This window comes from Desmodus rotundus, chromosome 12 (assembly GCF_022682495.2).
Source record: "Desmodus rotundus isolate HL8 chromosome 12, HLdesRot8A.1, whole genome shotgun sequence".
Lineage (NCBI taxonomy): Eukaryota > Metazoa > Chordata > Mammalia > Chiroptera > Phyllostomidae > Desmodus > Desmodus rotundus.
The window spans coordinates 44,046,948-44,070,212 of record NC_071398.1 but is presented as its reverse complement, the minus strand read 5'-3'; the positions used below and the strand labels follow the sequence as shown (position 1 = coordinate 44,070,212).

At 56.1% G+C, this 23,265-nt stretch overlaps 1 protein-coding gene across 5 annotated transcripts in view; it reads left to right on the top strand.

Moving 5' to 3' along the window:
• Positions 1-15,582, top strand: part of ZC3H4 (zinc finger CCCH-type containing 4) — a 37,952-nt gene extending 22,370 nt beyond the window's left edge. For 4 of the 5 annotated variants that reach the window (XM_053914872.2, XM_053914871.2, XM_053914873.1 and 1 more), the window contains 7 exons: positions 551-658; positions 2,104-2,215; positions 2,736-2,845; positions 6,977-7,341; positions 7,524-7,867; positions 10,702-10,953; positions 12,050-15,582. In XM_053914872.2, coding sequence (XP_053770847.1) covers positions 551-658; positions 2,104-2,215; positions 2,736-2,845; positions 6,977-7,341; positions 7,524-7,867; positions 10,702-10,953; positions 12,050-13,566 — 2,808 coding nt within the window. In that variant the 3' untranslated portion in view covers positions 13,567-15,582. The remainder of the gene's footprint in view (positions 1-550; positions 659-2,103; positions 2,216-2,735; positions 2,846-6,976; positions 7,342-7,523; positions 7,868-10,701; positions 10,954-12,049) is intronic. The other variant, XM_053914875.1, reaches the window with a different exon arrangement.
• The last annotated feature ends 7,683 nt before the right edge of the window (positions 15,583-23,265 follow it).

Below are 23,265 nucleotides of genomic sequence, written 5' to 3'. Positions count from 1 at the left end.
GAGTTGACTCTATTCTGATCTGATGTGTTTAGCTGAGGCCCCTCCTTGGATTTCATTTTTTTCTTTAATGAGTTGCCCTCTGAGGCCGGTCCTGTCTTCCTGCTCCCAGCAGCCTTTTCCCGCAGGGTTGAGAGGCACTAATCATCTCTCCTGGGGTTTGTGCTGCTGGGAGACCCTGTTTTTAAAAGTATAGCACCCTGTGTAGCACCTGCAGTCACTCGGAATGAGTCCCTAAGATTCAGAAGGTTAGAGGTGACCCACCCAGGTAGCCCTGGAGTTTTACGGGAAGCGCCTCTGCCTCTGGGAGGGGGATGCGTTCCCGCACAGGTGTGCACACGGGTCATTGTTGCCAGCAGCTCCAAAGGCCAGGGCTTTTCTTGTCCGATACTAGAGCTCTGCATCCTGGGGCTTAGACCCCGCGCGGCCATCCCCACCGGCCAACCCCTGCTGTTCCCACTCACTCAGAGATCGCTTCCACCTGGCCCACACTGGGCCCTCGCTGTCCCTCCTTATCATTTCCTGTTATGGTCATGCCCTGTGTTCCTAACAGGACGGCGGTGGAAGCTACCGGAGGAGTGACCACGACAAGCCCCACCAGCAGTCCGACAAGAAAGGCAAAGTCATCTGCAAATACTTTGTGGAGGGGCGGTGCACCTGGGTAAGGAGCCACAGGACCTGGTGCCCGCAGTGGGGCGGCAACCTGTCGGAGGCTCCACCGGCCCCTGGGAGTGTTCTAGAGGCCACGCTCACTGGGGGCCGTGCTCGGGTTGGGCGGGACTGATTGGCCAGCCACAGGTACCTGTGGGGCCTGGGAGACTCGGACACCTTCTCAGAGGGACTGGGGGCTGGAGCGGCAGGACGCATCTGGGGTCTTCTGGTTTGGGGGGAATCTTTATGGCCCGAGTTTTCAACTATGGCCTCGAGTCTTGTCATGTTAGGATCGATGCTAATGCAAAAATGTAACATATTCTGGTTAGCTATTGAACTTTAACGTTGGAAAAGGAATTATTAAGACATTTATAGAAAAGGAGGGGTGGGAATCAGGCCAGCCTTGAACTTGACAGCATAATTTAATGCCCCAAGATGGACCAGTGACCACAGAATTCCGTAGGAAACAGTGTAATGCAGTGTTAGTTCAGTCGGGTAGCTTTTCATTCTCATTTAGTGGCAGTGGGCAGGTACCGGGAGACGCGCCCCCAGGGATCGGTGCACCTATGTCTACATCTTAGAAAACACTGTCAGCAAATGTGCGCGTGGGTATAAAATACTCCTGTATGACACAATTCCCACTATTTTTAGAAGTGTACAATACACGTAAACAAAGAGAAATGAATAGCTATTCACCTGGGTGTTGTGTTGTTTGAATTGTGACCAGCTACAGGTAATGAAAACGCACCTCCACTGGCTTAAGCGCGCAGATGTTTCTCCCCCAGAACGGAGTGGGGCGGGTGGGCGGTTCAGGGTCAGTGGCACCCTGGGGGGCCCAAGCTCCTTCCTGGGTTCTCTTCTGCCACTTTTAAGCATGGGGCTTTTGTCCTCATGGTTGCACGATGGCTGCTGTTCCTCCGGGCATCACATCTAAGGGCTAAGAAAGAAAAATGGGTGGAGGGATTTTTTTAAAAATTGAGGCAGTGTTATCCCTGGGGAGTTTTGCCTGTACTTTTATGACCAGAGATTTAAGGGAAGCTGGGAAATGGAATCATTTTAGTTGGGCACATTCTTCCCCAAACAAAACTGGGGTTCTGTTGGGAAGAAGCATGGGACTGGATACTGGCTGCCATGCAGCAAACAGTGAAAGCAGTAGATAAGAGAGAAAGAAGGGACGGAAAGAGAGGGAAGACCTAGGAGGCAGTGAAAGGCAATGGAATGAAGACAGGAATGGGGGTGTGGGGAAGGGGAAGGGGCCTGAGAACGGGGAGTGCACATGGTCAGAGGGGGAAAGTGGTGGAAACCCACCCTTTCCTGAGGGAAGTGGGGGGTGGGGTTCGTTCTGTCATGAAAGCCCTGTGTCTCAGCGGTGGCAGAGTAGGGCTCCCCTTTGCAGGAGGGGTGCGCAAGGGCTCCCCACACCGCAGCCTGATCCTCCCACTGCTTCTCCTGCAGGGAGACCACTGTAATTTCAGCCATGACATCGAGCTACCAAAGAAGCGAGAACTGTGCAAGTTTTACATCACCGGGTTCTGTGCCAGAGCGGAGAACTGCCCCTATATGCACGATATCCTTTGGTGCCCACACCTGCTCCGAGCGAGGGGCGGGACCCGCCGCTGTCGGTAATAACAGCTGACCTCCACTGCTCTCTGCATCCGCATCTCATTCCACCCTCACACCTGCGTGCTGACTGGCCTGCCGTCCGTCCTGCAGATGAGTGAGCTGAGTTGTGTCTTAACGTATACTCTTGAGACGGCCCGCACCCCATTACCTGTTACCTTTCTGAGACCTTTCCAGCAGGCTGTGTGACCTTGGGCCCACTGGTGAACTGCCCTACTTCTGTCGCGTGAGGATTCGTGGACACAGCCCCAGGGCCAGCGTGGTGCGCGGGAAGCACTCTGCAGCGGGAGTCTTATTAGAGAACTGGGGTCTCCCCTTGGGTCTGCTGCCATCCCACCACGCAACCCTGAGCAAGTCACTTCCCCTGTCCCGGCTCCAGCTTCCTCACCTCCCAAACACGGCGGGGGTGGGCTTCTGCCCTCAGGGGGTTCCGTGAGATGAAGCATTTGCCTTAACTTGCCGTGAACGTGACTTTCCGTGTAAGCTGTACCACACGACCGGGAACTGCATCAATGGGGACGACTGCATGTTCTCCCACGACCCTCTGACCGAGGAGACCCGAGAGCTGTTGGATAAGGTGAGTCTGGGGGTGTCTGTGTTGACGAGAACGGGAAGCTGTGCGCTCCGTCGGCTTGGATCTGCAGCCCACTGGCTGGCCCGTGTGCCGGACCAGGATTCCCAGTCGTGTCTGTCTGGAGCTGGGCCGTTTTAAGGAGGAAAAGGGGACTGTGTTCTTGTGCACAGGGGCAGTGGAGGTGGTCACGCATGCGTCGGATCTCCAGCCAGTGCAATTTTCACTGGGGCGGCCGCATAAAAGGAGTGTCGTCTGGTGCGATTTCCTAGTCCTTCAGAGAGAGCCGCTGGCACACGGAGAGGAGAGGAGGCTTGGGGTGGGTTGTGTTTTGATGGCAATGTCAAACGTTTCCGTCCAAGTTTTAAGGATTTTGTTTATCAGTAAGAAATGTTACAGGGGAACTGGAGGTTCAGGGCTGGTGGGACACTTCGTCGCCAGGTGAGGCGTCAGGGCTTTCAGAGGCATCAGGTGACATTTGAAACTCACCCTAGGACCTGGTTTTCTCTCTGACATGTCGTCTTTAGGACTCTGGGAACCCCAAGGTCCTGACCTCGGTTTCCTAATACATCGGAGGGAATCGGAGAGAAAGTGTCCTTTCAAACCGAAGCTTTCCTGCCTTCTAGTTTGCAAAGGCTTGGAGGCGTTGGCTATTTTTTAAGAATGGGAAGGAAAAAAAATAATTTAAGAAGAACGGGAAGGATCCAGCCCTGACCAATGCGGCTCAGTTGGAGCGTTGTCTCGTAACTGAAAGGTGGCGGGTACGACTCGAGGTCAGGGCACCTACGCACCCGGGTTGTGGTTTGATCCCTGGTCCGGTGTGTCTGCTCCTTGGGCTGGGTGTGTACAGGAGGCAGCCAGTAGATGTTTCTCTTTCCCATTGGCGTTTCTCTTTCTCCTCTCTCTGAAAGCAATGAAAAAACGTCCTCGGGTGAGGATAAAAATACATTTTTTTAAAAGAAGAATGGAAAGGATGGAGTTTATCAGTCAGTCTGATGAACCCCCAATGGGTGACCACCCTGTTTAAATGGCTGCTGGTGCTGCCGGAGGGGTGGGGGAAGCTGTGCGCAGGCAAAGCAAGGGAGTATCTGCCCCTCGGGCGCGGGGGTGGGGTGCGGGGAGATGTTAGGACAAGTTCTCACTTGGCCAGGCCCTTTGTGGAGCCTAACACCCTAGGACTAGGGTTTTGTCGTTGGTAGATCTCTGATGTCAGTGAGTTTTCTCAGGGGTAAGGAGAAGGCCAGGTCTCCCCCTCACCCACCCCCACACTCCAAGCCTCATTTAAGGAACTGGACAGTAGCTGACTGAGGACTGCCCCCTGCTGGAGGTTCAGAGTCTGCATTCTAGACCAGGGCTGCCCAGCGGGACACGCGTTGGAGCAACATTGTTGGTTTCTTTTACTCCCCACCTACTAGGTTTGCAGCACAATTTCAGTGAAAAGGTTTTACTGATCATTTGCACAGTTTATATGATGCGGGCAGGGAAATATATAGAGTGACTATAAAGTAGACAGTCTTGTAAGTCACAGGCTACCACACACTTAATGTAAAGTTTCCCAGTAGCCCCATTTAAAACAATGAGAAGAAACACACAAATTTAATTTTAACAGCATATCTTATCTAGCTCAATGTACTTATGTTCAAAATGTCATTGTAGCAAGTACTAAATGACAGGAGAAAGTAAGATTTGGGGGAGGGGTACTGTGCCTCCAGAGTCTGGTGCTCACAGCCACACTGAGGGCACTCAGTGGTCACACAAGGCCGGTGGCCACTGCATGGGACAGCACAGCTCCAGGCGTCCTAACAAAAACCCAGAGCAAAGATGGGGTCGCCAGCCCAAGCCAGTGAGGCCCGGGGATGAGACGGCAGCCCCGGCCAGTGTTTGGGTGTGGGGGTAAGAGAAGGGAGGAGTCGGCTGTACCCCGGGTCCTGGCTGGGGCGGAAACGTGGAGCTTGTGAACGAGGTGCAACCAGGCAGAGGGGGCACCTGCAGCGCAGCTGGTGTGCAGCCGAGGCCCGCCAGAGAGGAGCGCCAAGCAGCAGAGCCAGCCAGTCACGGCCTTAGCTCCTTTACACCCTGTGCGCTCACCGCCTGCCCCGCTGCTCCGCCCTGTTTGTGTTGCTCGCTCGCTTAGCCCCCAAATGTGTGGCGGTGCCTGGTCGCTGCCAGGCACTGTCCTGGGCACTGGGGGCACAGTGACAAGGAGACGGGATCCAAACCTCAGTCAGGGCCTGACGGCACCCAGGACTGGGGGGACAGAACGAGCACGAGGCCCAGAGGCTCTCCAGCAGGCGGAGTCCGTTCGGGGGAGCTCACTGAGGAGCTGGCATTGCGCCAGCAATGGGTAGCAAGTAAAGGGTGAAGGAGGCATGTGCCAAGCCACAGCTGCACACGCAGTAGAGGAACTGAAAGGGGCCGATTCGTTGGGAGGGAGGGATGTGAGCAGAACTTGGGGGCAGTGAAGCCAAGGTCTCCCCAACCCCCACGGAAGACCCCATGGCCCTGGGCTCTCCCCTGCACAGCTAGTCTGGGGTGGTGTTTCCCGCAGCGCAGCGGGCACGTGTGAAAATGTTCCTGTTCAGTGGGTGTCCACGCAGGAGGCCACACGCTGAGTGGCAGGGCTTGAAGGGATAAATGTCTTTTGATCAGCTTTCCAGGTGTTTCTTTCATCCCCCTGGAAGCCGAATTCTTCCTGTACTCTGCTGTCCCAGGGTCCTGATAGCGTTGCTGGTCGTAAGGAGAGAAGCTAAGAACTGCCTAGCACCCGCCAGGAGGTCCTGCCTCTGCCACCGGCATCCCCACCGTCCCTGGAGGGTGCACACTAGAGACTCAGGGCCCAGGGCTTCTGTTGGGGACTGGGCAAGTAGGCAGCCTCTCCTGGGCATGTGCCAGCATGCCTGACCCCCCAGAAGGAAAGCGGGTGCCCAGCAGAAAGCACACTGTTTGTAGGGTTCAGGCACAGGGAGGCCCCTTATCAGTCGGGGAATGCTGGGAACCCTCTGGAAATCCTGGCTCCCAGACACCAGCCGAAGGCCAGCGCTGCAAGCTTTTCCAAGGAGAGCGGGCAGGCCGGCCGTGTGTTTCCCCACAGGATCCTAACTGGTGCGACGTTCTGCTCACACCCAGACTCTGGAATTGTCCGTCTGCCCTATCTCAGGCCCTGTGCTGGGCCCTGGGGCACCTCAGGGCCTGGAACAGCCCTGCCCTCCTGCAGCTGACAGCCTTTGGGTGAGCCAGGAGTAAGCAGGTGCAGCAACAGAGCATGCCGTCTGCCAGAGCGTGGGCAGCGCCGTGAGGGGGCTAACGGTGTTCTAGTGGTGAATGCAGGAGACCCTCCATGGCAAATGGGAGGCCCATGCAGGAACGGAGACCACAGTTAGGAATGGAGGGAGAAATACCTGCCTAGCCGGGCCCTGCAGGGGGAGGGCTTGGCATTGGGCAGACTGACGCGGGGCTGGGTGCTAGGGGTGCAGGAGTCTGGAGCGCCCGGGGAGGAAATGAAGCCGCCTGGGTGCTGCTCGGCTTCCACAAACCGGCCCCGTCAGGCCCTGTGGGTCGCCGTGAGGAGTTGGGCTTTGATGGCAAGTGTGGTGAGAGGCCCTTAAAATCCAAGCAGCGTGGTGGCATACTGGCCAGCTGTGACCGATGCACACGCTACAGCGTGGACGAACTTTAACATGCCATGCTGCGTGACGGAGGCCAGACATGAAAGACTCTGTGTTGTAGGGTTCACTTTCTGTAAAATATCCAGAATTGGGAAATTTCTAGAGACAGCACATTAGTGGTTGCTAGGGGCTAGAGGGAGGGGGAGTGGGGAGTGACTGCTTGAGTAGGGGGTTTCTTTTGGGGGGTGGAAAGTTCTAGAACTAAATAGAGGTAGTGGTTGGACAACTTCATAAATATGCTTAATGTCACTGAATTGTACGCTTCAAAGTGGTGAGATTGTTGCACCTTTTACGTGACGTATTTTGCTGCGGGACACAAATGGCTGCCCCTCCCTGCCCCCAGGTCGGTGGGGTGGGGCGATGGTTTTTGTGACAAAGAGACTTTGTGGTCATTGGCCCAGTGCACCGGCTGCTGCCCGCCTGGCCTGGCTCCTGGCCCTCTGACTGTCGCCCCCTCTGCCCTCCACCGCAGATGTTGGCTGATGACGCGGAGGCTGGTGCCGAGGACGAGAAGGAAGTCGAGGAACTGAAGAAGCAGGGCATCAACCCCCTGCCCAAACCACCCCCCGGTGTGGGCCTGCTGCCCACCCCACCTCGGCCCCCCGGCCCGCCGGCCCCGACCTCGCCAAACGGCAGGCCCATGCAGGGTGGTCCCCCTCCCCCACCCCCTCCCCCACCCCCGCCGCCCGGGCCCCCGCAGATGCCCATGCCGGTGCACGAGCCGCTGTCCCCGCAGCAGCTGCAGCAGCAACAGGACATGTACAACAAGAAGATCCCTTCCTTGTTTGAGATCGTGGTGCGGCCCACGGGGCAGCTGGCCGAGAAGCTGGGTGTCAGGTGAGCGCCGGTGCGGTTGCTGTGAGCCTGGCGGGGCAGCGCACTGCCTCTCTCCAAAACACTTGGGGGCCTCCTGGGCAGAGCCCCCCATTGCCCACCATGCTGAGGCCTCCACATCTCAGGGGCGCGGCCCCCACCCTTCCTCCACAGCCCCTCTCACAGGCACCGTTTCCTCCTTCTAGGTTCCCTGGACCCGGAGGACCCCCGGGGCCAATGGGCCCTGGGCCCAATATGGGACCCCCGGGGCCGATGGGGGGTCCAATGCATCCCGACATGCATCCTGACATGCACCCGGACATGCACCCCGACATGCACCCGGACATGCACCCCGATATGCCGATGGGCCCCGGCATGAACCCTGGCCCGCCGATGGGACCTGGCGGCCCCCCAATGATGCCCTATGGCCCTGGAGACTCCCCACATTCTGGAATGATGCCCCCTATCCCACCAGCCCAGAACTTCTATGAAAACTACTACCAGCAGCAGGAAGGCATGGAGATGGGCCCGGGACTCATGGGGGATGCAGGTACGCAGGCCCCAGGATGGGAGGTGCTGGGGATCGCTGCTGGGTGCGCTCGGGAGCGTGGGAGGGCTCCTCTCCCGGCATTGGGAAGCATGGCTCCACTCCATCTCTGTCCCATGAGTGGCTGAATGTTGTTCGTGGCAGAGTTGCTACCCTGTTGAGGCCAAGAGGACTAGTGTGACCATCGTCACCGTGATTTTACTTTCTCAGATGTCTTGCCTGTTGTTCTGGCGTCGGGGGCACGGGAACTCAGAGGGGCAGGTGTGGGCCGGTGCTGGGCTGAGAGGTTGAAATGACCTCATCAAAGCAGCTTCCTTCCAGATAGTTCCTGGCTTGGGGCTGCCGGTGGCAGCCTTGTGAGTCTGCTTGTCCTCTCCTCACGTCTGCTCATCTTCCTTCCTCCTCTCTCCTTTCTCACTAAAATAAGAGCTGGTGTTGGTAACGATGATGACGCTGCGGCCCTAGGATGTAGTGCGCAGCCTGCGGGGAAGGAGGGGCTGGGCCCCGGGCCACCCGGCGCCAGAGCCAGCGAGCGGCTACAGCCCTGGCCTCAGCGGCATCTAAGTGGGGGGAGCCGGGCAGCCCTGGCCATTGCTAGGAGGGACCGAGGGTAGTGGGAGAGTGAGGGGCCAAAGCCGTGGGAGGGCCTGACTCTGGCTGGGCCAGCGGGCAGAGGCCTCTGAGAAGTGACTGGGGGTTAGCAGGACATGAGGGGCGAGGGGGGCACAGCGGGGCGGAGGCCCCGGGCAGTCAGCTTGTTTGAGAAAAGCAAAGGCAGCAGATGCCTTGGAGCCAGAGGATGAGAGAAGTCCCAGTGGTGGGTCTCTGTCCTCACAGCAAGGTGGCCCCATTGGAAGGAAGACAGGTAGCAGCAGAGTAATGAGAGGGCAGGGGGTGGTGGGGCAGGAGTGGGACCAGGGGAGCTTCTGGGCTACTGTGGGTCATCCGGGCTGAGGCCAGCTGGGCGGTGGGGCGGGGGAGGGGGGAGGGGAGGCAGGGGGCAGGGAGAAGCAGGGCTGGCTTCTTGGTTTGGAGATGGTGCCACGGGCCCAACGTGACTCCCCCTGTGTGCGTTACACGGCAGGCCGGCGTGGCTGGGGCACTGGCTGTGGGCACAGTCACCCCGCAGGCACTGGCACCGTCCATGACTGGGAAGTCCTGCTGGAGGGAGCCCAGCGGGTGGGGGCCGCCCTAGTGCTTTGGCTGGGGGATGTGTGAGATGGCCTGTGGCAGCCTTGCGGACGTGTTGGGGGGAGCCAAGCAGGCTGGAGGTCAGTATGAACTTCTCTGGCGTCTGGCTGGTGTTCCACGCTGTGAGAGCAGGTGTTTGGGGCAAGCAGCAGGGGCTTTAGAGACAGTGACAGGTTCCCCAGTGAGAGAAAAGCAGGCTACTGGGGGCAGTGTGGCTCCTGCAGCCCCTCCCACCTGTAAGAAATGTCTGTGAGATGCGCCCACCAAAGGGCTGGGTGCGGGAGGGCAAGTCTGTGCCCTAGAGTAGTTCGCTCGTGTGCCTGCCTCGGGGACCTGCTGTTCAGAGCGCACGGTTCAGTGGGCTTTAGGGAACAGCAGGTGTTCGGGTAGCGTTCCATTCAGCTCACTCCGTGGTGATGTTCAGGAGGTGCCCTCGGAACTCAGCTTGTCTGCATCAATTAGCCTCCGATAAAATCGGTTTCCTTGCGTTTCGCTTATAGTCACAGAACCTGTGCGTGACACTAAGTGAGGTGTGACTGTGTTCACAGGTGCGCCACCTTCGAGTCACTCTTGAGGGAAAGTCGAGTGCAGGGGCAGGGGCCTGGGCCTGTCCCCCGAGGGTCCCAGCCCCGAGCCAGGACGTGGCCTAGACCAGGCTTGGCCGTCAAGGCCATGCGTTACACAGTTCGAGGGCTAGAAGAGGGCGACCTTTCACTTTCAGCTTTATGCCTTGCATACGAAATACTTACCCATTTAACGATTGGAATCCAGACGTTTAGCTTAAATTATGTTACAGGCTCACTGTCTCGACAGCGCCGGCCGCACTGCAGCTGCCCACTGGGCCCGCGAGGGCAGTGGCGGCTGTGAGGCACGTCTCATCCTTGCTGAGCGTGCTGCGGGGCAGCGCTGTCAGGCCCTTTCCGTCTCTGGGGTTGGGAGACACACACCCACCCACCCCCCCCCACACACATACACAGGGTCTCCAGGTCCCCCGCCCCCACCCAGCCATGCCGTGCCCCTCCCCATGCACAGCAGCTCAGGCACCCAGGGCGAAGGAGGGGGAGGAGCCACTGTGAGCTGCTGGTTGACTGCAGCCCTAGCGACATTGTGGTGCGTGTATTCCCTTCTTTCCGCCCTAGTCTTATTATTCCCCGTGGTTAGCTCCAGCGCTTAAAACCGTGTGAGGCAGTGTTTTCTTCATTATTACAAACAAACCGCAAAACTGGTGCTCAGTTCAAACAGGTCACAGCGTGTGGAGTAAAAAGTGAAAAGGTCTCTCTGCCCCTCTGTCCCGAGTCTCATTCCCAGAGGGACTGTTTTCTGTCTGTCTTTCCAAAGCCGCCTCTGCATTTTACAAACATCCGTCTGATGTCCCGCCCTGTCTCCACGTCATGGCATTTGCCCATGTCACTAAACTTCACTGTGCACCCCATTCTCATCCTGGCTGCACCCTGGTTAGCGGCTCCGCCCCCCGCTGTGGGGCTTTCCCTGGGGACCCCCGGGAGGGCAGGAGGGGCGGGCCAGGCACCCTCACGCATCACCATCACCATCCCACGGGGCGGCTCTCCAGTCGAGGGCCTGGGCGGGTTGGAGCTGGCGCCCCGAGGCCCTCCCCGACCCGAACCCTCGGTTCTTCCCTGCCACAGAGGACTACGGGCACTACGAAGAGCTGCCGGGGGAGCCTGGGGAGCACCTCTTCCCCGAGCACCCTCTGGAGCCCGACAGCTTCTCTGAGGGAGGGCCCCCAGGCCGGCCGAAGCCGGGCGCCGGTGTCCCCGACTTCCTGCCCTCAGCCCAGAGGGCCCTGTACCTGAGGATCCAGCAGAAGCAGCAGGAGGAGGAGGAGAGAGCGAGGAGGCTGGCTGAGAGCAGCAAGCAGGACCGGGAGAATGAGGAAGGCACGTGTCCTCCCCGGGGCCGGGGCTTTGTCTGACGGGCGCAGCCCCTCCCGGGCCACCGTGCAGGGGAGAGGTGGGGAGCAGCTGGGTCGGGCTCTGCACCGGCTGTGGCCAGGGAGGAACCCTGCCTCGGGCTGTGAGGTCACTGCTGCGTGTCCCTGAGGAAACTGGAAGTCAGGGCTGCCCTTCTGGGTCTCAGGGCTCAGAAGAGACCCTGACCCCATCGAGGAGGGACGGGCCGGTCCCTGGAGGAGATGGTAGACATTGACGTGACCAGTAATGACCAGTCACGCACAGCTGCCAAGTGGCATGGGGCTGTGTGGTGGCCTGGTGGCACCCACCAGGGTGAGGTGGGGCGGACAAGTTGTGTTTATAACCTCGAAGCCAGAGGCCACGGTGGCCATGACAGGATCCCGGGAGCAAATGGGGACAGTGGGCTGAGGGAACAACCGCCTCTCCTGGCGGCTCTGGTTTTATCTGCCTAGGAGGTTGGATTGGGCTAGTTCCTGTGTCTGCCCACCTGACCCTGTCTCTTAGCTGGTGATTGCCCTTCCCTGGAACGTGGTAACATCTCGGGGGCCTGGGGCCAAGTGTCTGTGAGCCCCCAGTGCAGTGAGAGCCCAGTCAGTGGTAGCTGCTCACTGGCCGCCACGTCGGGGCCTGAGGCTGCCCAGGGGTGAGGAGGAGGTAGTGGTGGCGCCCTAGGCCTGAAGTCACCTCAGTCCTGCTCTGCCCCCTTCTCAGGGCACCGTTCAGCCTCTGTCTTCTCTGTCAAATGGGCCTGACGATAGCACTGCCTCTGGGCGGCTATGAGGGTTGGTGAGACAGCACTGACAACAGTGCCGGCACTCGGGGAAGGGTCCGGGAACGGAGCCTGGGAGCCAGGGACCTGCTGGGGCTGCTGCTCTGCCGGCCTGCGCGCACTGGCACTCTGCGGCAGCCCGAGGGCACAGGGTGCTTCAGAGAGGGGGAACGGAGGCTCTGCGCGGTACCGGGCAGAGGAGGCATTGCCCTGGCAGGCTGCCGTGGGGTCCGAGGGCGCTGGTGCTGGCTGTGGTGGCCACTCACCCCTCCCTTCTTCTCTGCTCTTTCTCAGGTGACACTGGAAACTGGTATTCAAGTGATGAGGACGAGGGTGGGAGCAGCGTCACCTCAATCCTTAAGACCCTGCGACAGCAAACGTCCAGCCGACCCCAGGCTTCTGTCGGGGAGCTGAGCAGCAGTGGGCTGGGGGACCCTCGCCTCCAGAAGGGACATCCCACGGGAGGCCGGCTGGCTGACCCCCGCCTCAGCCGGGACCCCAGGCTCACCCGCCATGCTGAGGCTTCCAGCAGCTCAGGCCCAGGAGACACAGGGCCCTCCGACCCTCGGCTGGCTCGCTCCCTGCCTGCCCCCAAGCCCGAAGGTGGCCTTCATTCCAACCCTGCAGGCCCCAGCAGCTCCAAGGGATCCGGACCACCCCTTGCAGAAGAGGAGGAAGGGGAGCGGGCCCTGCGGGAGAAGGCTGTGAACATCCCCCTGGACCCCCTCCCAGGGCACCCACTGCGGGACCCGCGATCGCAGCTGCAGCAGTTCAGCCACATCAAGAAGGATGTGACCCTGAGCAAGCCGAGCTTCGCCCGCACCGTGCTCTGGAACCCAGAGGACCTGATTCCCCTGCCCATCCCCAAGCAGGATGTGCCCCCCGTCCCCGCGGCCCTGCAGTCCATGCCTGCGCTGGACCCCAGGCTGCATCGGGGTGCTGCTGCAGGCCCCCCCAATGCCCGTCAACGCCCGGGCACCTCCACGGACCCCGGCTCATCCGGCTCCACCCTGCCCGACTTCGAGCTCCTGTCGCGCATCCTCAAGACTGTCAACGCTGCAGGCCCCTCCGCCACCCCCGGCCCTAGCGACAAGCCCAGTGACCCCCGGGTGCGGAAGGCCCCCGCCGACCCTCGGTTGCAGAAAACGGCAGACTCCGCTGCCTCCTCCCGTGCTGCCAAGCCTGGCTCTGCCGAAGCTTCCTCTCCAGCTGCCAGCCCCAGTGGGGAGTCCTCTCCCCCGGCCACTGCTCCCTACGACCCTCGGGTGCTGGCGGCCGGCGGGCTGGGCCAGGGCAGCGGGAGTGGGCAGAGCAGCGTGCTGAGCGGCATCAGCCTCTACGACCCCAGGACTCCCAACGCCGGTGGGAAAGCCTCAGAGCCCACTGCCGATGTCGGGGCCCAGCCTAAGGGCTCCGAGGGCAACGGCAAGAGCTCAGCCGCCAAGGCCAAGGAGCCCCCGTTTGTCCGCAAATCAGCCCTGGAGCAGCCGGAGCCGGGGAAGTCTGGAGCGGACTCGGGCGCGGCCACAGCCACGGACAGATACAACAGCTATAACCGGCCCCGTCCCAAGGCCTCTGCAGCCCCGGCTGCCACTACGGGCACCCCGCCCACGGAGGGCACCCCACCCCCACCCGGAGTGCACAGCCTGCCGGTGCCCACCCTCTTCGGGACCGTGAAGCAGGCGCCTAAGGCGGGCTCCGGGAGCCCCTTTGCTGGCAACAGCCCGGCCCGCGAGGGCGAGCAGGACGCAGGGTCCCTGAAAGATGTTTTTAAAGGTTTTGACCCCACTGCCTCCCCCTTCTGCCAGTAGTGTTCCACTGGGGTCGAGCGCCCCCTACCCCACCCTTCCCAGGGCGGTATTTAAGTGCAGCAGCCAGAGTTGGAACCCTGGGGGGAGGGGTCTGGGTGTTCTTTCTTTACTTCCTTCCTCTTTTTCTTTTTTCTTTTCTCTCTCTGGTAATACTTTCTTTTTAAAACATAAATTGTATATAACTCCCTTCAGTTCTGGTCAGTGCTGCCGGGCTCCTGCCGGGAGCAGCTACTTGTGCGCGGGAACAGCTGTGAGTCCCCAGCCGGCACTCTGGCCTGATTTTTCAGGGACTCCTTGAAAACTGGGGTTCTGGCGCGTTTTCAGGGCACAGCTTGGCCCCTCCACCTACGCCTCCCCCCCCAGAACAAAGGGAACACAGCAGGTGCTGAGCAGGCCCCGAGCACTGCATGCCCGCGTTACAGGACGCACTATGGGGGTGGGGGGTGAAAACTGTCCAAGAAAAAGGAAAGAGCCCGGGGTCCTGCCGGAGCTGGGAGAGACGAGCCCTTCCTGCCACCGTCTCCCACAGACTCGCACGTGCTCCTTGAGCCATCCTCTGTCCGGTGTCCACCGTTGACCCTGATTCTGCGCCGGGGCCCTGGACAGAAGACTCCAGGGTGAGAGGTGGGCCTGGAGGTGGTAGGGCGGGTGGGGGGCGGGCCCCTGAGCTGCACCCCGGAGGCAGTCTCCGCAGATCGCCTGTTTTCCGTCAGTATTAGCTCCGTTCCTGTCCTTTCCTGTCCTGTCCTGTCACAGCCGCACCCTCCTCCCCTCGGACCGGGGGCTGTCCTGGTCCTCAGAAGCTGGGGTGCCCGGTGTGCCGGCCCTGGTGCCTCTGGGGACCGCTCAAGGATCCTTGGCGTGGCTGCCCCCCAGGCTCCTCACAGAGCCCTAGCTGGTTCTCAGCAAAGTGTTGCTGCCTCTGCCCCGCCCTGCACCGTGTCTCAGGGCCCTTGGGCTCGATGCTTTTGGCTTTTAAGCGACAGGTTCACGAGGTCAGAGACGTGTGAGGTTGCTGGGTTGGTGGGCGCTTCCATAAGGGCTGAGGGAAGGGCTGGAGAGTGCCCCTGGCAGGTTGGGGCTGCTGGGGCTTCACCACTTCCCCCAGGGCCCCGGCTAAGGTCCAGAGGAGGCTCGCCCTCTGGATGTGGCCTGGGGGTGCTGGGCGAAGCCTGTGTCGCTGGGGGTCCCTCCCGCCTGTGTATCAGTCCTTGCCGGCCTCTTCTGCCCGTCACCTCATCCTGCCACCTCAACCATCTCGCTTAAGGCCCCTGTCTCTCCTTTGCCAGCAATGAGGAAGCCTGGTGACCCAGCCAAAGGGTTCCATCTCTCAGCACCGTGGGGTGGGGGGGTGAACGAGGCTGCTATACCAAACCCCTCTCCCCGGAAACAAGTGGTTGAGTTTGGGGCCGGAGGCGAGGGTGGAAGAGGCAGGGCCATGGGGTCAGTGCGTGAGGACCGGGTTGGTTTGGTTTGTCTGTCTTTTCTGTCTTGTTTTTTTTAAACATGAGATTTTTCTTCGGCCACCAGCGTTGGCCCTGCGCGGAGGGCTGCGGCCCTCGGCGTCTGTACGATAGGTGAGGACGTGCAGTGTGGGGCGGTGGTTTTGTTCTCCGGAGAATTTTCTTTTGTAAGAGCAAATTCAATACTTTTTTTAAACGGAAACTTGTGAATGAAATTGAAGCTGGAGCCTCCTCTTGGATATTCAGCCTAAGAACCTCACGGGACTATGAATTCACCCCAGATCTTCATTTGCCATCAGGCCGAGCTTTTAAAGAAAAATTGTGCTCTAACCAGGATTGTAACAAAAATGTAAATACTGTTTCAGAGTTGAAAGTTGATGGTGCAAATATGTATATAACGTACTGTATTTTTACAATGACGTCGCATGCCTCCACTCCGCCCTTTTGTACTCTGTCTCTGTCTTCCGGAAGCGCCGCCCGCCCTCTCTCCTGTGCTCTCTTAACCCAATAATTGTATTACTGCCATTAAAGGGTGCAGTTATTTTAAAGAGCCCATGGTTCTGGTGTCTCTCTGGCTCCTGTCACCCGTGCCCTGGCAGGGACAGGAAGGGTGGGAGGTGGCCTCCTGCAGCCAGCCCCAAGGCAGCATCCATCCTCAGTGGCTTCACCCCATAGTGTCCTAGCTCGGCATCGGCCTATCCCCGCAGAGACGGCGGTGGCCCCCACGGCAAGGCCCCGGGGCTGGGAAGGAGCTGGAGCCTTGACTGCTGTAGACTGGATGCCCATGTCCCTGCAGAGTTAGCACATGGCCCTGGCTGCATGGCTCGGCTGGTCAGTGCATCGTCCCCATACATCGAGGTCGTGGGTGTGGTCCCCCGTCAAGGCGCACACAAGAATCAACCAGTCCTTGGCCTGCCCACCAGGCCGAGCCTGCTGGCACCCTGAGCTTGGACTCCCAGACTCCAGAACTGGCGCTGTGTCGGTAGCTGACGCCACCCACTGTTAACCAGGCATCCTATCTGAGGAAGCCACGCTCCGCCAGGGTGTGACGGGGACTGACTTTGGCCTCCATGTTTCAGCGGACTCCTTTTCCATGGCCGCTGTGTACACTTTCCAAACTTAGTGGCTTCAAAACACAAATTTGTTGCTGTTCTGGAGGTCACAAGTGTGACATGGGCCCCTCCCCCCACCCCACCCCCACCAAAATCCAACTGGCCAGGGCTGCTGTCCTATGTGAAGGAACAGGGATTGTTTCCCTGCCTTTTCCAGTGGCTCTCTCCACATCACAGCCAGCAGCCTCGCGTGGCTCTGACCCGCCCACCACAGCTGGGCAAGGGTCTCTGCTCTTAAAGGCCCACACGATTAGATTGGGCGATCTGGGGTAATCTCTCGTCTCTGGACCCAAGTCGCACCGAGTTTCTGGGCCCCTGGGAGGCAACCGGTCCATCTTCCTCCCCCTCCCTCCCTTCCTCTCTCTAAAAATCAATAAAAGCATATCCTTAGGTGAGGATAAAGACAAGAAAAAATACTGATCCATGCTACAAGATAACCCTTGAAAACATTATGCCAAGTGAAAAAGACACACAAAGACCCCATACTTTATGAGTCCATTTCTCTATGAAATGTCCAGAATCAGCAAATCCAGAGACAGCAAGTAAATTAGCGGTTGCCCGGCCCGGGGGAGGGGAGCAGGCAGGGGAGTGACTGCTAACGGGGTGGGGTTTCTCCTGGCGGGAATATGAATAAGGCTCCACAGGTAAGTTGTGGTGGTGGTTGCCCGGCCCTGTGAAGACACTAAAAACCCCTGAATTGCACATGCATTATTAGAAGGTTGGATTTCATGGGATTTGAAATTAGAACTCAAATTTAAAAATCAACAGCATTCTTCTGTGGCCATTCTTCTGGGAAATTAACAGGAAATCAGAGAATCTTCCGCAAAGTGATAAACGTTATAAAGAATCTAAGAATTAACCTCATGAAGAATGTACAAGAACTTACAGCAATGTCAAATAACGCACTCGGACTGAGATAAGGAAAAATTCGACTCAAAAAGACTATGGTGGCAGGGAGAAGCCGCCTTCTCAGAGATCTGCAAGCATCTCAGAATCAAACTGAAAAAGGCACTGCTTTCGCGCCGGCCGGTGGCTCAGTTGGTTGAGGCATCGTCCCATAAACCAAAAATTTGTGGGTTTGATTCCCGATCAGGCACACATACCCTTAGCTACAGATTGGATCCCCATTCAGAGTGCTTATGGGAGGCAACCAATCGATGTTTCTCTCTCTTTGTGTGTCTCAGGCCTGTGAACCAAAGGGTCATGGGTTTGATTCCCAGCAGGACACAGGCCTGAGTTGCACGTTAGAGGCAACCACACATTGATGTTTCTCTCCCTTTCTTTCTCCCTCCCTTCCCCACAATACAAACATATCCTCAGGTGAGGATTAAAAAGAAAAGTATTGTTTTTCTCTGGTAAGAGGGGTTTGCAGTCCGTGCGAGTTGGGTAGGTATGGGGAAGTAAGTAACTGACCGGCGTGGGTCACGGGAAGTGCCTGTCTCCCGAGAAACTGAGAAGGAGACCGTTTCAGTTCAGTGCTGGTTGGCAGTGGGGGTGAGCTGCACAGCCCAGGCCCTGGGGAGGCAGGAGCGGCTGTGAACGCCTGTCCAGGGAAAATGTTAGACTTCCACTGAAAGAATTAAAGGGCAACCTGAATAAGCGCCTGACCTGTGGGTGACCCCATGTGACACTGTCCTTCCCTTCACACTCCAAATTGTCCTGCCAGAAAAGCTAGTGTCCCTTTGGTCCACGGTTGTGTCCAGAGTTTTCGGAACCATTCTTGACATCTGGCGAGCTTTTTTTAAAACCAATTTATTGATTTTTGGAAGAGAAAGAAACATCGATTTGTTGTTCCATTTACTGATGCATCCATTGGCTGATTCTTGTACGTGCCCTGACCGGAGACCGAACCCATATCCTTGGCGTATCGGGACAACACTCTAACCAACTGAGCTACCCAGCCAGGGCCCGGTGAGCTCTTGATAAAAATGTATTCTTAAAAAATTAAATTGAGATATAGCTGACTATGGAACACTGATGAGTTTAAGCAGCACAATGTGACGATTTGATCCATGTTGCTGTATCTAATTACAGTTATGTATTGCTACATAATTACCACTGTGGCTTTAGTGCCACATAATTACCATTTCTTGTGGCGAGTAAAAATGCACTCATTGGAAGAGAAGACCCCTCCCGGTCAGACACTGATGGGGCGCTGGTTCGGGGTGGGGCTGGAGCGCTAGGATTTTGTTAAAGCTCCCGAGAATTCGTAGCAGAACCACTGATCCAGTCATGGGTGCCAGGGCATCCAGCCAGCACTCAGCTCTGTCTCTTTAAGGAGGATTTGTTTTCTATGCCCTGGCCCTTCCTGGCATTCAACTCCCTGCCGCAACCCGGCCCCCCCCCCCCCCCGCCTCCCCTCACCATTTCACCAGCCAAGAGTGTGAACAATGTGTCTCAAATATTTTCAGTTCCCGCTTAAGCCCATTTAATGCTTAGCGTTTATTGCCAGCAGGCAGGCTCTCTATTCCAGCCCATTTGGACTCCCTCCCCAAATGTAGCCCCTGCCTTAGCTCTCGAACCTGTTGCCCTCTTCATAAAAAGCAAGCTCTTTTCTGCAGGAGGTGAAAGGGCAGAGGTCAAGGGGCCTGGGCCAATAGGATGGAGAGCTATGAAAGGGTTTAGAGAGAGACATGACTACAGACTCATTTAAACCCCTGTCGCCCTGGCTGCTGTGGATCAGTGGGTTGAGCATTGTCCTGGTTTGATTCCCAGTCAGGGCCGGCGGCTGGGTTGTGGGCCTGCTTCCCGGTTGGGGGCGTGCAAGAGGCAACCAATCGATGTTTCTCTCCCTCTCTTTCTCCCTCCCTTCCCCTCTCTCTCTAAAAATAAATAAATAAAATCTTTTAAAATAAATTAAAAAATACAAAGCCTTCACCGGGACCCACATGACCTCAAGAACTACCTGCCCGCATCTCCTCTGGGACTTCCTCTCCTCCCAGTCTCCTCATCGCTGGCTCTGCTCCAACCGTGCCAGCCTCCCGCTACCCCTCCACAGTCCAGCACACTGCAGCCTCAGGGCCTTTGCACTTGCTGTCCTCTCTGCTTGGAGCAGTCCTCCTCCTCATCACTGCATGGCTGACTTCTTGTCACATGGTACACCCACAGAACCTAGTGTCTTAAAACCATAAACTGGTATTATTCCAGAGCTTCGGAGGGTCAGGAATCCCAGAGGAGTGGCTCAGCTGAGTGAGGGCTTCCACTCTGGTCTCCCATGAGGTTTGGGCCAGGGCAGCAGTCACCCAGAGACCGACAGGGGTGGGCGGTCCCCACTCTGTCACTTCCACGGGGTTCTGTTGGCCACAGAGACCAGGGACACATCCTTGTTTGCGCATGCTTTGTTTTTTGTTCACTGCTACGACCTCGGTGTCTCAAACAGACCTTGATACATTGTAGATATTCAGTAAGTGATTCTCTGTGGTAGTACATAGAGAATCTACTTTAAGTGGGTCTGGGGACCAATGAATGAATGAATGAATGAGTCAGCTGGTTAACAGGTGAAAGTTAACAAGAGTTTGGGCTAGGAACGGAGAGAAAGAGGTAGCTACTGACGGGGTCACGTGTTTCTTTATTTATTTTTAAAGACTTTATTTACTTAGGGGGGGAAGGAAGGGAGAAAGAGAGGGAGAGAAACATCGATGTGTGAGAGAAACGTCAACTGGTTGCTTCTTGCACACCCGCCACCAGGAACCGGCCTACAACCCAGGAATGTGTCCTGACCAGGAATCAAACTTGTGACCAATGCTCAACCAACTGAGCCACCCCAGACAGGGCCAGCTGTTCCTTTTAAAGTTTCCCATCTGTCTCTGCTACAGTCCGTCCTCCACAGGGAGGCGGAGTGATCTGAACAGGGGAGGTGGACATGGCCCGCCCCTGCGCAAATCCTCCGGGCGCCCGAGTGCACAGGCTCCGGAGCTTAAAATGACCCAGGAACTGAATGGAGTGCCTTTGGAGAGTGACCACCACCAAGGCTTTGCTCTGGCTGCGATTAGGGTGGGCAGAGAGCTCTCGTTCTGGATTCAAAATCTCTGCACACTCCAGGGCAGCTCAGAAAATTTCGTTGTCACCGCTGCCCACAGGCACGCAAGGAAACCATCTGGTGATAGCAAGTAATTAGAGTTCATTTTATTATTTATGCTCAGTCTCCTGCACTCACTGGAGGGTAAGCTTTCTCGGGCCCCGATTGTTCTCTGCGGGGTTTTGAACACTCTGTACCTGAGCTACGCTGCCTCCGAGTTCAGGTTTCAACTCAGACACCCCCTTGCTGACCCCGAATCCTGGCTGGGTTGGGTGCCCTCTCTGGCCTCCCCAGGTCCCCTGCACTTTCCCTAGAACTTACTTATTTAGCAAGGTTCTTGCGTATTTACTGCCTGTCCCTATAGAACGTAAGCTTCGTGAGGAGTGGGTCCTCCAGTCCATGAACAGGGCATGCATCTCCGTTTATTTAGATCTTCTCAGTGGGATTTTGTTCTTGCCGGTGTAGAAATCTTGCACGTGTCTTGTTCAATTTAGTCCTAAGAATTTTCGGCTGTGATACTATGGTGAAGGGGGTCATTTTCAATCTGATTTTACAGTTGCTTCCAGCTAGGATACTAACATAAAATTGATTTTTGTATATTGATCTTGGATCCTACCACCTTGCTAAATAATTTCAGTAGTTATTTTGATTCCTTCGAATTTTCTGCATGAACAAGCACATCGTGTGCAGATATTGACAGTTTTACTTCTTCCCTCTGACCTTTATTCCTTTTACTCTTTTTTTTTTTAAATTGACTTGTTGTTCCACTTATCTATGCATTCATTCATTGGTCGATTCTTGTATGTGCCCTGACCGGGGATCAAACCCGCAACCCTGGTGTATTGGGGCAACACTAACAAACTGAGCTACCCGGCCAGAGCAGTGCCTTTTATTTGTTTTCGTTGCCTTGTTGTGGTAGCTAGGACCGCTGATACACTGTTGGTTAGAAGTGAGGAGAGTGGAAATCCTTGCTTTTTAAAAAAGATTTATTGATTTGAGAGAGAGAGGGAGAGAAACATCACTTCATTGTCCCACTTATCTGTGCACTCATTGGTTGCTGCTTGTAGGAGCCCTGAATGGGGATTGAACCGGCCAGGACGGAAATCCTTGCTTTGTTTCCGGTGTTACAGAGAAAGCGTCGATATTTCATCGCTAAAAATGATGCTATGTGGACCTGCAGTTTTGGAAATGCCCTCTATCACATTGAGGAACTTTAGGACAGAGAATTTTGTCTGCCTTGTTTACTGACTTATACGAAATGCGTAGCATAACGCAGTTAGAGACCAAGTGCCCAGTAAGCGCAGGATGAACGAGTTTGAGCTGCGGAAATTCGCACAGCGGCTAGTGATTTGACATTGGACTTACCTAATTAGCAGTTGAGGCAATCGATCTAATCTTTGTCTTCCTCCTCTGTAAAATGGAGATAAGAACAGTGCGTGTCACTTAGCATTATTCTGAGGATTTAATGAGCACCCCTGTGAAACAGGAGTACTTGGGTAGTGCTCAGTCAACATTAGCTTTTATTACCTCGCTTCTCTGAGCCTAATTTTCCTCCACGAAAGAGAGAATATTCTAACCCTTAACTCCTAGGGTTACAATGAGGATTAAAGGACATTATGCACATAATGTGCCTAGCCCAATTCCAGGCACGTGGAAGCCATTAATGAAGGTTTGCTGTTAGTATTTACCAAGGCCCCTACCTGCATGGCGTGGGGAGACATGGAGATGCGTCAGTCAAGGACCAGTCAGTCCTTGGCAGCCGACAGACTGATGGCAGAGACAGATAAGTAGAGATCATTATGCCACAGTGTAGAAAGGACGGTGAAAATTAGGAAAGGAAAACCTAACTGAAATAGAGTCCGGCGGCCAGAAGGGGGAGCTCTCACACTTGATGTCAATTACAGGAAAAATTGTCAATTACAGACAAGACCCAACAGGAAAAAAAGGCAACGGGAAAGAATCCTCAGTCATAGGCCGCAGCAGGAGAAGATGTACATTGCATCTCCTACCAGAAATCGACTCCCCCAGCCGCTCAGCCGGTGAGAAACCGTCATCTCTCTGAACTTGCGCTTTTCCCCAGTGGGTTTTCCTTCACAACAAGCCCTCCTAACCTTTTCCTCCTCCTCCCTTAGGTAATAATGTTTGTCTCCTTTGTTGAATTTGCCTGCGGTTTTGCTATAGCTTGCTTGTCCCGAATTGTAATTCTTTGCTGTTCCCGGATAAACCCATTTTTGCTGATTAAAAAAAAAACACCTTATTTTTAAGGTCAACCGAGGGATAGACACATAAAGCCATATGTGGACCCAGAGGCAGAAGCTGGAGACAAGCTCGCCAGTGGGTTCAGGTTCCTGTGGACTCAGACATAAGCTTACACCTACAAGGCAACTAAAATTGTTTATAGTAGGCGAGTCTGGAAACAGTTTAGAGCCTGGGAACCAGTTACGTTACATCTTTGTCACGCATCAATATGAACCGTTAACCTTCAGTCTGCGGGACAGGGCAGAGCAATTGGCTGGGGGGACATTGGTGGCAGTTACTTTTCATTAGACGCTTTTCTATCTTTTGCATTTTGTCCCATGTTTAAAAAAAATTTTTAAAAATTACACTGTGGAAAAAATAATGCCACCGGTCAATGTTTATGATTTATTGCTATGTGAAAAAAATTAATTTTTTCAGAGCGTCTTATTTTACATCTGCATAGAAAAAAAGGAATATAATAAAATATAGGACAGGAATAAATGCAGAATAAAAAATATAAAAAATCTCTCATTGGTGGGATTTCTGGTGAATTTCACTTTCTCCTCTGGACTGTTCGAGATTTTGCAAAAGTTTTGCTTTGTTTTTGTGTTTTGGCTATTGGAATTAAAGTTATCAACAAAAACTACAAGTCCTGGCAGACATCGCGCCTACGGCTTTTGAAGACCGGCCTTCCCCGGGCACAGTGATCGCTGGGATTCGTAGTCCAGCAGCAGGACCAAGGTGGGACGCCTAGCACCGGTACAGATGACAGAAGAGGGAATCGTTGCCGTTCTGACCAATGGACGGTGCACACTGAACCTGAGTGGCGTGCTCAAAGCCAATGGATGAGCCGCTCTGTGTGAGTGAC